The following is a 16,798-nucleotide window of genomic DNA, read 5'->3' as shown; positions in this document are numbered from 1 at the left end:
TGGCCTCTCAACAGATACCCCTCCATTGTGGTTGCACGGCTATCTGTATCGTTAAGGCACGCAAGCCTCCCCACCAACGGCAAGGTCCATGGTTCATGGGGGGAGGGGGGGGGGGGGGGGAAATCAAGTAAGACTTACGAAAATAATAACTCAAATTAGTACTCACTGTGTGTAGAATGTGTTCAAAAGTGAGTAAAATAAGAGATGGAAACACGATTTGGTACAAACAATGTTTTAACGTGGAAAACTGATGTATTAGCATTGTGAGTTTTCTATTGATGCTTGTTAAGTCACTGGACAGAAGTAACCAAAATTTACAGTAAACCACTCTTTATTCATGCATGATCACATGAAAATATAGAACATAATCTGAGACAACAAAAGTCACAATGTTTACCAAAGCTCAGGCCCCCCTCCCCCCCCCCCCCCCCCCTTCGGGAATGTGCAGCAATGGGGAGAGGAAAGGGGCATTGTCGAATACAAGTGTAATGTAGGCTGCTCAACGGGTGGCAGTTGATCATGACATGGCTGGTCCAAACATGGCTGGTCCAAATGAAAGGCATGGGAGGACAATTTCTCACAGAGTCAGGGAGGTTCATGTACAGTTGGCTAGAGAAGATATAGTCCACCATCTAGTAAGGAGGATGGATGGGTCAACCTACATGTGTGAACAGGACCAGCACAGAAGGTGTCAATGTTGGTGGTATGGCGGAAGAGGGGGACACGCATCTTGAGCATACCGTTGATGCCGAGTGTCACTGTTATTCCAGCTGCATCCATCTCATCTCGAATGGGGGCTGTGCCCAGGATGGTTACATGTGAAGTGGATGTGGCCTTGTGCAGAACCTTCCTCGCATGAAGGACAAAGAGTGAAGGAAAGCTCATTGCAAGGATGCCCAGAAGTGTTGATAGAAAAGTTGAGCTCATCAATAGTAGTCATAACTGGCATTGTAGGAGATGGAGGGAGGGGGATATTGTAGCTTAGGAGAAACACAAGTACACACTGGGGAAACAGCAGGTAACAGCACTTGCAATGCTGTAATGTCACAAGCAATGTGTGGCTCAACCTGAGGCAGGAGATCATCACACACAGAGCCTGAGTGAGACAAGGGAGGGGGGTCGTCACACACAACCAATTAGTGACTGATCTGCATATCTTCAAAGCACACAAGATCTGGTTGGTGCACAGGTGGAGGTGTGGTATGTGTATGTCCAGGGTCATCCCATGATGGTGGAGAACTCAACTCGAGAGGTTGTGGGATGTATTCTTTGATCATTCTCTGGCTTAATGCCCTGAAGTGAAACTGTCTGATGCCAGCAATTGACACAACCAAAGGAGGTGATCAAGGCTGTTTTTGATATGTCACTCTGTTCCATATGTATTTGTAAACATGCCTTGTGGTAGTCCTAAGCATTAAAAATTCATGCTCCACTTAGTAGTTGGCTTTTTTAGATCCCATCCCCAGCTCTTTTCTTTGAACAATGATTACCATGACTATGAATTCTTCACTGACATTATGCTGACTGGTCAACTTCCAGTGGAGTTTAAAAAGGCAAAGATAATATCTGTTCTGAAAGCTGGCAAACCCAGCAATATGGTAGAAAGCTATCGCCCCATTGCCCTACTTAGCTGCTGCTACAAGCTTTTTGAAACGCTAGTATATAACAGAATAAGTAGTGCTACCCTAGAGAATGTTCCAGTTGATCAAGCAGGCTTCAGACCAGGGTGTAACTGCTGCAACCAAGTATTGTCCTCACATCCTTCATAGAGTCAGGATACCAAATGAAGCAGAAAACATCTGTGGTGTTTGTTGATCTAACTGCCGCCTTCGGCACTGTGTGGAGGGAAGGCCTTATCTACAAATTTCTCTGCATCATACCCTGCTAAGCAAAGAAGTTCTAGGTAATCACTGGAAGCAACATAAGTAAGGAGAGGAAGCTAAACAATAGATTGCAACAAGGGGCAGTACTCTCACCATTACTGTTCAATCTATATCTATCTGATCTACCTGACACTTCATCCAGAAAATTCTGCTATACCGATGACCTGGCTCTAGCTGTACAACACCAGGAAATGAAGACAACAGAAGAGATTCTAACCAATGACCTGTCTGTATTAGATAATTACTTCAAAATCTGGAGACTCCAACCCAGTGTGAGTAAAACAGAAGTGTGTTGCTTCCATGTAAATAATCGGTTGGTGAATGTTAAACTGGAAGTAAGTTTCAGAGGCAGAGTTCTTCATCATAATTGGAACCCAAATTATCTTGGTGTCATCCTGGACCTTGCTTCAAATAACACCTTCTTAACTTGGTTCAAAAGTTGAGGACTTGAAACAACATCCTCCATAAGCTATGCGGAACTACCTGCCGATCTTCAGCAACCACCCTACGAACTTCAGCTCTGGGCTTTGTGTACTCAAGTGCTGAGTACTGTGCACCTGTTTGGATGAACAGTCATCACACAAGGCTTGCTGACACCCAGATGAATACGACAATGTGCATAATATCTGGCGCAGTCAGATCTACTCCAGTTTATTGGCTTCCACTGTTAACCGGTATAATGCCTCTTGATCTATGCAGATGCACTGCCCTTATGAGGGAATTCCACAAGATCTCCAGGAATTCTAATCTACCTGTGCATAGCAACCTGCCACTTTTAAATCGTAGGAGACTGAAATCACGCCATCCAACTCTGTGCGATGCTGCTGACACGGTTGCATAGGATTTCAAACCCCTTGAAGGTCGGTGGGAAGCAGTGACAGATGTGAGCCTGCATAACATCTTCTCAGGTGCTAAACTTCCAAGTGGATTCAACCTACCACGCAAGACCTTGACTACTCTCAACAGAATCTGTACTGGACATGGCCAATACAGGGATACTGTCTTTAAGTGGAAGAAGCTGCCTATTCAAGCCTGTGACTGCAGAGCTCCATGTCAGACTGTTCACCACATTGTCAGTGAATGCAGGATTCAATCCTATCAAGGTGCTGAAGAGGACTTCCTGCTAGCAATTCCCGATGCAGTGCACTGGATTGAAGGACTGGGTATTCAGTTGTAAAGCCAAACTTAAGTTTCTTTTGTGTAAATATGTACATACGTACATGTAATTTAATTTTATGATATGTCTGTATCAGCCATACGCTAAATAAATAAACCATGACTATGAAACTAGACACAGAACTGACTTCCATAGAGAAGTACATATGAAAGCCTTGTATCAAAAAAGTGTAATATATCATCCTAAAATTCTTTTTAGTGTCCTTCCCTTAAGAGACAAAAAGATACCAGTGCTGCACATTTTTAAACATGAGCTTAAGAAAATATTTATAAATGAAAGCTTTTACAGTGTTGATGAGTACATAAATTTTATGAATTTTATGACATCCATAAATTAAGTTACACATAGCCATGTGTCACCACGGTTTGTTTTATGTATTTGGTTTATGTATTTCATTATCTGTATGATTTTATATTTATCTGTATGATTTGCTTTTGTTTATGTACTTACGAGGGGCATTTGGAAAGTCCATGCAAAAATAAAAACTACGTACGTGTTTGGGGTGAACCTCTTTTGTTTTTCAACATAGTCTCCTTTTAGACTTATACATTTCATCCAAAGCTGTTCTAATTTGTTGATCCCTTCTGAATAATAGGAATTGTCCAAGTCTGCAAAATAGCTATTAGTTGTTGCAATCACATCCTCTTTTGAATAAAATCTTTGTCCTGCCAGTCATTTCTTCAAATTGGGGAACAAATAGTAGTCCGAGGGAGCCAAGTCTGGAGAATGGGGGGGATGCAAAATGAGTTGGAATCCTATTTCAGTTAATTTTGCGACCACAACTGCTGAGGTGTGTGCTGTTGCATTGTCATGACGGAAAACGACTTTTTTGGGGTCCAATCACTGGTAGTTTTCTTGCAGCTCAATTTTCAAATGGTCCAATAACAATTAATAATATGCACCTGTAATAGTTTTACCCTTTTCCAGACAGTTGCGAATCCCAAAAGACAGTCACCATAACCTTTCCTGATGAAGAAATGGTCTTTGCCTTTTCTGGTGCAAATGGTGATGCTTCAAGTCCTGTGGATTCTTCCTGAACAGCTGCAAACCATCCTTGTAACACTTCACAAGATTCCGTTTTTGGTCAAGCATGAGCAATTGCAGAACCCATCTTGTGGATAGCTTTCTCATGTCCAAATGTTTATGCAAAATATTATGTACCTATTCATTCGAGATGCCCACAGCACTAGCAATCTCACACACCTTAACTCTTCTGTCATCCATCGCCATACCATGGATTTATCAATGATTTCTGGAGTCGTAATCTCCACAGGGCATCTAGAACATTCAGCATCACTTGTGCCCATATGGACACTCCGAAAATTTTGAAATCAAAGGTGGAGAGTCACTGTAATGTTTATCAAACTTCTCTTTAGTCTCTTGAGGCGTTTTGCTTTTCGTAAAGTAATGTTTAATCACTACATGAAATTCTTTTTTGTCCATTTTTTGACAGTCATTCAACTTCCTTGATACACACAAATGCAAACACAAAGAAATAGACCAATATTGCTGAAATTTTTGGTGTGCATTCTTCCCAAAGAGGCTACCAACTAAACATGACCTTGATACACGCCAGTGGTGCAGTCTCTCGAACTTTGAACAGACTTCTCAAACGCCCCTCATAATTACCTGCATGAGTTGTAAACAGACACTATTATTTAGGTTTTTTTGTGTTAACATATGACAAGTCCTATATCATTGTGCATGATAAAATGGATGATCAAGAAATGATCAATAAATAAATAAACTCATTAAGAATGTCACCTCCACACAACACAGTGAATGACATGGCGATTTACATGTGCACCTCACACACAAATATATCATTTGTTGCCATTGATGTTCCTTTCAGTTCTGGCTTATTAATGAATCATTACATATCTGCTGTCACTTTTCAAGCTAAGCTATGACTTCTCCATTGATCTACAGCACAGTGTACATGTTTTCACTGCAAATGTTGAGTACACATGTGGGTGGTTACCTTAAATATTCACCACTTTCATGAAGCTTTCTGTACACTCAACTTGTTAATACCCACCTTTTTGTGACTGCAAGAAAGGACAGGCTATAAGTGGGGAAGGGGTGTGTTTGTACTCATTTAATTATAGCATCATAGCCATATATTCACTATAAAATTTCTGTTGTATTTTCGTTGACATGGATGCTCTCATAGGCACAAGTTTTGAAAACAAACTGCAAGTAATATCAAGCAGACCTCACTGTACAGTATATACTTTTGAGGAACTGAACTTTTAGGCAGTCAGCAGTTCATTCTTTAACAAGGGGAATTTTTTTTTTTTTATACTTAGTGGCGTTCTTTAAATCTGATATCTGTAAGCTCATGGGCTGTAGCTCTTACGAGCAAGTAACTCTCTCAAATCACAACATTAAAAACTTTGGAAAGTGTTTCCATGTTGCCGAAAGAGGTACCATACTCAGTAATTGTAAGAGAGAGATGGGGGTGAGGGGAGGGGGAGGGTGGGGGTGGAGGGAGAGTGAAGGAGGAGGAAAAATTGTCGTTTCTGCTGAGAACTCTGTGTGAAAAATGGTGCTTTCATTGAATTTACTAATCATTTGTGTAGAAATATATTACATTGAAATGTCATTCCAAGACACTTGTCAACAATGAATATGTGTCAGAAAGTAGCGAAAAAAGGGAATTTTTTAAGCTGAATAAACATAATGTATGTCTGTGACACAATCATGAAGTAATTGCATTTCATTGTTCAAAACATTCTTGAGTAAAACCTTAACAAGTTGGAATAAAATAAAAGTAAAATATTTCAAATTAAGTATATACCCCCTGGGAACATCAGGCCCCAAGCTCTTCCAGTTCCTAGCATGCTCCAATGCATCCATATAGAAGCACTGGACTTTGGTCTTACGATTCATCATCTTCTTTCTGAAAAAGAAACATACAGTCTTTTAGCACTTTTCATATGGTATGCACCCGCAGTTGGGTGTGTTTGAATTATTGTCAAATTACACATTTATGTTTTTCATGTCTCACAAGAAATGTATTAGTAGAGTGCTGGAACTTTACACATTGAAACTTTTTTGGAGTTTTTGCTGTAATTAATGTAAACTGCAAAGAGAACTTTCTTTTAAAAGTGGAAAAAAGTTTCATTTTCTGTACAGACAAGCACTCTTCTCATTTTTACTCATGTTATTGACTCAGAGGTACACTGATTAATCATGTATCATAATGTTACAATGATGACATGTGACAAATAATGTACTCTGAAATACTTGTGAGTTCTCAGTATTGTAATGCACAGAGTTGCCCTATAGATACCAGCCTATTTTCTTTTTTTCAAGGGTTCAAACATCCAATTTTTACAGTTCTGAATGTGGTATAGACATCCACTCCTCAATTGATTTCAGCTCATATTTATAATGAAAACATACAATTTTATAATATGGAAAGTCACAGCCATTGAAATTCATGGTAAACTGAACTTGAATAAATTGCAAATAGCTGTTAAGTGATGGTTTGTTAATGACTGCTTTCACTGCATTAAAGCAGCATCTTCAGATGGTTGGTAGTGTCACATGAAGATGCCCCCAGTGTCTGTAGTCACAGAATCCATCCCCATGAAGAGGGGAAGGTTCAAATGGTTCGAATGGCTCTGAGCACTATGGGACTTAACTTCTGAGGTCATCAGTCCCCTAGAACTTAGAACTACTTAAACCTAACTAACCTAAGGACATCACACACATCCATGCCCGAGGCAGTATTCGAACCTACGACCGTAGCAGTCCCGCGGTTCCGGACTGAGCGCCTAGAACCGCTAGACCACTGTGGCCGGCGAAGAGGGGAAGTCATCAACAAATAATAACTGGCAGAGCATTGGGGCAGAACAGTGCAGGGGATGAGGTAGCTGTAGTTGACCATCACAAGGGTAAAACACTGGAAGCATCAGCTGTATAATGGAAACATGCAGTCTGTAGGTTGGGGGCACTGATAGAATCGTGGTACCAATGACAAAGGTAACTATCATTGATGAATTACTGATATAGATTATTTGCGTAGGTTTGCGAGGCTGACCCCAAGGCAATCATAGATGATGCAACCCTATTCAGGATCCATTGTTATGTGTACATGCAGAATTTGCATAGTAGTTCTTTGTTTCCATTATTTAGATGGGAGACCTAAGAGACAAAGGGCACTGCAGGTCCTTAATACCTGAAATGAAGAAGCTGCCTGAAATGAACAAACAGATTATGTCACTATCCATGTACATTTAACAAACACTGCAGAGTCCATAAGGGGAACATAAAATTGAAGAAATAAGATGTAATTTCGGAATAAATAGAATGAACTGTGGAAATGGAGGTTTTCCTCTGTTTAAATATATCATTTTCTCTGTCTTTTGAAAATTGTATTTAGACTTTATTGAGTTTAATGTTCATGATTAAACAATGTCTACAGCCAAAAAGTTCATAGTTCAGTTGGTGAATGGACTCCAAGAACACCTCTTATCAATACTGAAATTGCTCTCGCCATTACTCCACCTCCAAAGCTTAGTAGTCATCATGTCTGGCTGCCATGTGGGGGGACTTACGTTCAGTTACGGTACTGCATGAGATGTTTTCTTAGTGGGCAGAGTGAAATTATGTGTACTCAACCTCATGAGACCATGTGAGGTGCTACATGAATGAAAACTAGTGACTCCAAGATCTGAAACCCTGACAATAACTGAAAGAGTGGTATACTGATCTCAGGCCTCTCCCTGCAACATCAAAACACCACCATAAGGCAGAGGATGGCATGGCGGCTGGTCAGCATCATGTGGGCATTTGGGCTTGATCAAGGAGTAATTTTTTCCTTTGCTTTCATCATCAAAGCCATTTGCATCAATGCACTTTACATTGGCAGTGGAGGATCTTGTATCTGCTTTGGAGGACATCTCACCATCAACAGAGAATACTTCACCACTTGTGGGGGCTCAGTTCGCTGGCAGTGAGAGACTCTTCACCGACAGCTGAGAACCTTGCACTGGAAGTCGGAGATCAGTCACCAGCAGTAGTAGGAGACCCTTTGCTGGCAGCTGGTGATCCAGCCTCACCAATAGCTGCTGTGGAGAGCACTACAACACAGCCAAAAGGAAGATCTGCAAGCTGCAGAAGACCCATGGTGCTCAAGGATTTTTGGTATGTTGCCCCTAAACAGCAGCAGATACTACAAAACAAAGTGTGTGTACAACTGTCACCAGTCTCATTTCTAGTGACTTTCATATTTTAAGCTATAAGTACAAGATACCAGAGGTGCCACATCTTTAAATGTAGGTGCCCCCTCCCCTCATTGCAGTTGCCATCCATGTTATGAGGCTGGGAGTGGCCAACACAACTTTTAGCTGTTTTGTGACAACAGCCAGTTTCCCTTGCATTCTCATACAAGAAGAACAGTTTGTCAATCTCCAACAATGTTGATTTTAAGCTTCCAGATGAGGTTTTCTGCATTCATTGTACATGTCTACTGAAATAAAAAGGAAAATGAAATATAAAGAAAATACAGTAGTCACTTACACTGCACGAGGACCAAAAGTAATTGGTGCAGTACCAGTTGGTGCTCCAAGTGCTTTCTGCGACCCAGCAAAAGCAACATCAATGTCCCATTTGTCAACAAATATTGGAACTCCACCTAATCCTACTACTGCATCCACAATCAGAAGGCAGTTGTATCTGAAAATTAGATCAATGTGTAATGTGCATTGCTTCATAAACACAGTGAAAAATGGAATCTGAGAAAGTAGTTGATAAGTAATTATGTGGATAACAGATTGCAGAAACATATATATTAGTTGGACAAAGAAGTAGGAGATGAGGTACTGGCAGATGTAAAGCTGTGTGGACGGGGCGTGAGTCGTGCTTGGGTAGCTCAGTTGGTAGAGCACTTGCCCGCGAAAGGCAAAGGTCCCGAGTTCAAGTCTCAGTCCAGCACACAGTTTTAATCCGCCAGGAAGTTTCAAGTTCCATATACCTATAATTTATTGTTAATGGTCATATGAAATGCCAACTGAAAACCAAGAAATTACAGTGAAATCAACTGAAACATGGTAACCTAAAAAGTGAAGAAACTAAAAACTCAGACTGCCTTGAAAGAGTATATGACAAAAAAATATTGTTACTTAATATAGCCACTTGTATGGAAAAGCAATGTAATGGCTTTAAAAGGGATGTAGTACAGGCAGCAGAAAAATAATAGGACTGAAAATAGCAGAAAAGTGACAGGGATGGATAATAGATGATACACTGAAATCATAAAGCAACATCAAACACGTAAAACTGTTGAAAGTGAACAGCAGAAATAAGGCTCATCCATATAAAATTTAATTAGTCATCTTCAGCAGTCTCTGGCTGAAATAGAGACCTGGGTGAGAAATAATGGCCTGAAAGTAAATCTAAGAAAGACACAAATCATTCACTTTGATCCCCAAAAAATTATACCATGATTGTCCTCACATGGTATTTCTAATATATCCTGTATAGCTTGTTTTGAGCTAGAGAAAACAAAGTTACAAAGATTCTTTAGGCTACAGAAAAAAATCATTAGAGCCATAGCAGGTGCAGAAAAAAGACAATCATGCAGACCTCTGTTCAAGAACCTTGATCTTATGACTGTTCCTGGCCTCTATAGCTATGAGACAATTATGTTTTCTAAACAAAGCACAACTTTTTGAGGATAACCTGTTTAAGCATGATTATGAAACAAGAAACAACTATCAGTATAAGTTACCAACTCGTAGGCTAAAATTGCTAAAAACATACTATATGGGTATGAGGCTTGCAGTTGGTGGGGAGGCTTGCGTGCCTCAGTGACACAGATAGCCGTACCGCAGGTGCAACCACAACAGAGGGATATCTGTTGAGAGGCCAGACAAACGTATGGTTCCTGAAGAGGGGCAGCAGCCTTTTCAACAGTTGCAGGGGCAACAGTCTGGATGATTGACTGATCTGGCCTTGTAACATTAACCAAAACAGCCTTGCTGTGCTGGTACTGCGAATGGCTGAAAGCAAGGGGAAACTACGGCCGTAATTTTTCCCGAGGGCATGTAGCTTTACTGTATGGATAAATGATGATGGTGTCCTCTTGGGTAAAGTATTCCGGAGGTAAAATAGTCCCCCATTCGGATCTCCGGGCAGGGACTACTCAGGAGGACGTTGTTATCAGGAGGAAGAAAACTGGCGTTCTACGGATCGGAGCATGGAATGTCAGATTCCTTGATCGGGCAGGTAGATTAGAAAATTTAAAAAGGGAAATGGATAGGCTAAAGTTAGATAAAGTGGGAATTAGTGAAGTTCGGTGGCAGGAGGAAAAAGACTTTTGGTCACGTGAATACAGGGTTATAAATACAAAATCAAATAGGGGTAATGCAGGAGTAGCTTTAATAATGAATAAAAAAAATAGGAGTGCGGGTAAGCTACTACAAACAACATAGTGAATGCATTATTGTGGGCAAGATAGACACAAAGCCCATGCCTACAACAGGAGTACAAGTTTATATGCCAACTAGCTCTGCAGATTATGAAGAAATTGATGAAATGTATGATGATGTAAAAGAAATTATTCAGGTAGTGGAGGGAGACAAAAATTTAATAGTCATGGGTGATTGGAATTTGAGAGTAGTAAAAGGGAGAGAAGGAAACATAGTAGGTGAATATGGATTGGGGCTAAGAAATGAAAGAAAATGCCCTCTGGTAGAATTTTGCACAGAGCATAACTTAATCATAGCTAACACTTGGTTCAAGAATCATGAAAGAAAGTTGTATACATGGAAGAAGCCTGAAGATACTAACAGGTTTCAGATAGATTATATAATGGGAAGACACGAGATTTAGGAACAACCAGGTTTTAAATTGTGAGACTTTTCCAGGGGCAGATGTGGACTCTGACCACAATCTATTGGTTATGAACTGTAGATTAAAACTGAAGAAACTGCAAAAAGGTGGGAATTTTAGGAGATGGGACCTGGATAAACTGAAAGAACCAGGGGTTGTAGAGAGTTTCAGGAAGAGCATAAAGGAAGAATTGACAAGAATGGGGGAAAGAAATACAGTAGAAGAAGAATGGGTAGCTTTGAGGGATGAAGTGGTGAAGGCAGCAGAGGATAAAGTAGGTAAAAAGACGAGGGCTAGTAGAAATCCTTTGGTGACAGAAGAAATACTGAATTTAATTGATGAAAGGAGAAAACATAAAAATGCAGTAAATGAAGCAGGCAAAAAGGAATAGAAACGTCTCAAAAATGAGATTGACAGGAAGGGCAAAATGGCTAAGCAGGCATGGCTAGAGGGCAAATGTATGGATGTAGAGGCTTACCTCACTAGGGGTAACATACATACTGCCTACAGGAAAATTAAAGAGACCTTTGGAGAAAAGAGAACCACTTGTACGAATATCAAGGGCTCAGATGGAAACCCAGTTCTAAGCAAAGAAGGGAAAGCAGAAAGGTGGAAGGAGTATATAGAGGGACTATACAAGGGCGATGTTCTTAAGGACAATATTATGGAAATGGAAGAGGATGTAGATGAAGATGAAATGGGAGATATGATACTGTGTGAAGAATTTGATAGAGCACTGAAAGACCTAAGTCGAAACAAGGCCCCGGGAGTAGACAACATTCCATTACAACTACTGACAGCCTTGGGAGAGCCAGTCCTGACAAAACTCTACCATCTGGTGAGCAAAATGTATGAGACAGGCGAAATACCCACAGACTTCAAGAAGAATATAATAATTCCGATCCCAAAGAAAGCAGGCGTTGACAGATGTGAAAATTACCGAACTGCCAGTTTAATAAGTCACGGCTGCAAAATATTAATGCGAATTCTGTACAGACGAAAGGAAAAACTGGTAGAAGCCGACCTCGGAGAAGATCAGTTTGGATTCCGTAGAAATATGGGAACACGTGAGGCAAATTATGACTTATCTTAGAAGCTAGATTAAGAAAAGGCAAACCTACGTTTCTAGCATTTGTAGACTTGGAGAAAGCTTTTGACAATGTTGACTGGAATAATCTCTTTCAAATTCTGAATGTGGCAGAGGTAAAATACAGGGAGCGAAAGGCTATTTAGAATTTGTACAGAAACCAGATGGCAGTTATAAGAGTCGAGGGACATGAAAGGGAAGCAGTGGTTGGGAAAGGAGTGAGACAGGGTTGTAGCCTCTCCCCGATTTTATTCAATCTGTATATTGAGCAAACAGTAAAGGAAACAAAAGAAAAATTTGGAGTAGGTATTAAAATACATGGAGAAGAAATAAAAACTTTGAGGTTCGCCGATGACATTGTAATTCTGTCAGAGACAGCAAAGGACTTGGAAGAGCAGTTGAACAGAATGTACAGTGTCTTGAAGGGAGGATATAAGATGAACATCAACAAAAGCAAAACGAGGATAATGGAATGTAGTCAAATTAAGTCGGGCGATGCTGAGGGAATTAGATTAGGAAATGAGACACATAAAGTAGTAAATGAGTTTTGCTATTTGGGGGGCAAAGTAACTGATGATGGTCGAAGTAGAGAGGATTTAAAATGTAGACTGGCAATGGCAAGGAAATCGTTTCTGAAGAAGAGAAATTTGTTAACATCGAGTATAGATTTAAATGTCAGGAAGTCGTTTCTGAAAGTATTTGTATGGAGTGTAGCCACGTATGGAAGTGAAACATGGACAATAAATAGTTTGGACAAAAAGAGAATAGAAGCCTTTGAAATGTGGTGCTACAGAAGAATGCTGAAGATTAGATGGGTAGATCACGTAACTAATGAGGAAGTATTGAATGGGATTGGAGAGAAGAGGAGTTTGTTGCACAACTTGACAAGAAGAAGGGATCGGTTGGCAGGACATGTTCTGAGCCATCAAGGGATCACCAACTTAGTATTGGAGGGCAGCGTGGAGGGTAAAAATCGTAGAGGGAGGCCAAGAGATGAATACACTAAACAGATTCAGAAGGATGTAGGCTGCAGTACGTATTGGGAGATGAAGAAGCTTGCACAGGATAGAGTAGCATGGAGAGCTGCATCAAACCAGTCTCAGGACTGAAGACCACAACAACAACAACATGAGGCTGGGAATTAAAGTCTGTGAAAAATTTAAAAATTATGAACCAGAAGAATTTGGACATCATTTAAAAAATACCTAGCAAGTAAATATTATTACAGTGTAGAAGAAGTTATGACTGACTGTCACAAGTAACTGTGCCTGATGTTACATTTTATTCTGCCATGCTAAAAAAGTACTTTAAGTACATACTCATTCTTAATTTTACTTTATTTTCAACATGATTATTTTAAATCATTTTGTGGTACTTAAAATTACAAAATACCTGTAATTATTCTGTATACTTACAATTAGAAATAGCTTTATACTGACAAGTCACCTATGTCTCAATCATCTGTTTGTATATAACATGTTATGTGACAATAAAGTTTCTATTCTATTCTATTCTATGTAAAAGTAACCACGAATGTAGGACATTTAGAGAAGAATGGACACAAAACTGTACACAGTAATTTAAATCCTGCACACAGGCTAACAAAAAATAACTTTGGAAGTACTGGACGATGGGCTCAGTGATAAGAGATGAAAGTGACTGGGCAGCATAAATAAGAAGCAGATGGGAACAATACTTGGGGAACCTCTATAGAAATGAGGTAGTTGAAAATAAGGCACAAAACTCTAATGCCATCAGATCAAAGAGTGAAATAAAAGAAACTAGGAAAGTTTCATGAAATTTTGAAAAGAATGTAGCTTTTATACTTTCAAGGCAAGCAAGGATTAATGCATGAGAAAATTAATGCACAATCAGTCTACTATTATGTGTCAAAAATAATCATACAACTAATTTATTGAAGAACAATAGGGAGAATTGTAAATACAATAGGAGAGGAACATTTTTGTTTCAGCAACGATGGGAGACCGATGGGAGAAATTTACCTTTGTGGCTGAAAACAGAAGGAAAAATGTATATTAAAAAAAGGGAAGGATAGGGCGTACAATGCATTCATGGATTTTGAGAAGGTTTTTGTTAATGTGAATGGAATCTGTTTCATCCACATTAACAAATGCCTTCTCAAAATGTTTTTCATTGTTTGTAAATGAGGAATCAACTACAAGGATAGAATAGTAATATGTTTTCTTTAAGCATAGGAAACTGGAGTAGTCAGCACCGACAGAATGACAAATGATGTCAAAACCAGGAAAGTTGTGGGATATGTTTTCCCAGTGTCACCATTAGTATTTGATTGGCATTTGAAGAGCCTGTGAGGGATGTAAAGGATTATCTCATAGCAGGAGCTGTTTGTCACAGACAGGAAATCAGCATGATATGGTCTGCTGATAACACAGTAGCAGTTGCTAATGGACAGGAACTGAGTGAATTATTTTATTAAATGAAATATGTGCTACCTTATGGGTGTAATATGTGTATAAATTTCAAAAAAATTAAGGTAACAGAGTGTGCTGCAGATGGGTGTGGTGGATGGCCAAATATTGAACTTAGGCTACAGGCTGTAAAAGTGGAGTTTGAATAGTGCTGTCTTGGAAATTGAATAGATAAAGAAATAAGATCCAAGAAAATTGTAGCAGCACAGAGGCATAAGAATAAAGGCTTTCTGTAAAATGAAACATAATCCAAGACATCAGGAAAAGATCAATGAAAAGCTGTTTTTGTAGCATGATTGTGTGTGCATAAAGTGGACAGAAATGACACAATTAGTACCTTCAAAATGTGGTTTTACCAGAGACCCTTGATGGTCAGGTGGGTTGAGTGTGTAAGAAATGAATACGTTCTGCAACAGGTCAACAAAAAACAGTGCCTAATAAAGAACATTATGTATCAAAGAGAAAGAAGGATAGGACATATATAACATCACAAGTGCTTGCTGAAAACTGTAGCCTTAGTTAAAGGGGTGATGGAAGAAAAGAGCAGACATTAGAGATCAGAAATGGAGCAAGTGTGAGCCATGTCTGAGGTTTGCATACATTTGAAATCAAGGAGCCACTTTTATGCCAGTGCTATACTGGCCTCCTTCTTAACCACTACAATTCCACAAGTGTGATGAGGCTGAGAATGGTGGCACTGTTGTTACCTCGTCCTTGTCAACCCATTCCATCTTACTGAGGAGCGCAGGATTGTTAGTAAAGTCATGACTTAGTACAGAACTGAGGACACAATCTTGCTGATGCAAAGTAGCTCTGAGAGGGTGTAAATGAGTGACTCCCAAAATCAGATGTCCTCTAATGAAGCTTTTTTTTATGAGATTGTGCAGGATGCAAGATGAGAATTAAGTGAAGCGGTGTATAAACTGAAAATGTATGCAATGTCAGAAAAAACATTGAAATTGTAGTCTACACCTCAGAAGACCAGAAAACATACAATGTTTGCCAAATTCAAACAAAATGGTTGTATCCTTGTTTTTCCATATGTGTTCCACCAAATGAAAACAGGGCACAGAGAAATGCCACTGTTATGTCCCTATGATGAAACATATTATTTGTGGCATCTTGAAGTTATAGGATAATATCAAGTTGTGTACCTTATCATACATTTCTGTAACTTTTTCAAAGACTGTTGTAAATTTATTTTAATTATCAACTACCATTTAGAGAATACACTCCATCCTTCTGTCCGGTTTTCCTGTACTGTTACCACAGACCAAGTAATGTGTAAAAGTGTGTATGTCAACATGATTGTTACACATTCTCTGTGTTGTGGATTGGCAGGAGAGCCAACCCACTAATGTCAGAGGAAGCCGAAAGGCATGCGTTTAAGCTCACGCAGGCTGGCGTGAGGTCTGGAACAGGACAAGGAAATTAGAACTTAGAAAAACGGACGCAGATGGTGGAATACTTAACTTTAATCCATAATGTTGAACGCAGCTCATGTCTGTACATTATTTACAATATCAATAGTAACTGAACATGGCGCCTTGCTAGGTCGTAGCAAATGACGTAGCTGAAGGCTGTGCTAACTATCGTCTTGACAAATGAGAGCGTATTTTGTCAGTGAACCATTGCTAGCAAAGTCTGTTGTACAACTGGGGCAAGTGCTAGGAAGTCTCTCTAGACCTGCCGTGTGGCGGCGCTCGGTCTGCAATCACTGATAGTGGCGACACGCGGGTCCAACGTATACTAACGGACCGCGGCCGATTTAAGGGCTACCACCTAGCAAGTGTGGTGTCTGGCGGTGACACCACACTCTGAATAGCAATTGCATATTAAAATAAATTAACAGCAGTCTTCAAAACATATATGCCACAGTTAGCAATGGAAATGATACAACTGCAGTGGAACAGGAGTAATAAATATTTATTGTAGTATTCACCATTACTCTTGTTTTTAGCTTCTTGTGTATTTCATATAACTGAAAGAAATGGATGTATCAAGCACATACTTATGACACAATGGTCCAATATGCTGCACATCCTGTAGAACTCCAATTGAGCTCTCTGCCTGTACTATGAAAAATATCTGTGGTTTATACTTTTGTAATGCTTCCTCAATCTCATTCAAAGTGAATGTCTTCCCATGAGTTGTTTCTATTATATGTACAGTTGCCCCTGCAAAATATAGCCAGTAACAATTCTTTTTAAAATGGAAAAACTTAAAATAATTATAATAATTTTACAGTTAAAATTATATTTAAAAACACTGAAAATTCTAAATGAATTTGAAACTTTAAGTCTACGAACTATGTTGAATCAGAAATGAGTAACCTTGCTGAAACTAGTCATGTTCACTC

At 39.5% G+C, this 16,798-nt stretch overlaps 1 protein-coding gene across 1 annotated transcript in view; it reads right to left on the bottom strand.

Annotated features, from left to right (window-relative positions):
* LOC124789787 (alanine--glyoxylate aminotransferase-like) overlaps nucleotides 1-16,798 on the bottom strand; it is a 106,434-nt gene that overhangs the window by 36,658 nt on the left and 52,978 nt on the right. The window contains exons 4-6 of the mRNA XM_047257256.1: nucleotides 16,451-16,616; nucleotides 8,590-8,745; nucleotides 5,861-5,962 (exon numbers count right to left, since the gene is read on the bottom strand). Of these exons, the coding sequence (XP_047113212.1) occupies nucleotides 5,861-5,962; nucleotides 8,590-8,745; nucleotides 16,451-16,616 (424 nt within the window). The remainder of the gene's footprint in view (nucleotides 1-5,860; nucleotides 5,963-8,589; nucleotides 8,746-16,450; nucleotides 16,617-16,798) is intronic.

Source organism: Schistocerca piceifrons, chromosome 3 (genome assembly GCF_021461385.2).
Source record: "Schistocerca piceifrons isolate TAMUIC-IGC-003096 chromosome 3, iqSchPice1.1, whole genome shotgun sequence".
Classification (NCBI taxonomy): Eukaryota; Metazoa; Arthropoda; class Insecta; order Orthoptera; family Acrididae; genus Schistocerca; species Schistocerca piceifrons.
The sequence above is the reverse complement of the archived record's forward strand: the minus strand, read 5'-3'. Positions and strand labels throughout refer to the sequence as shown.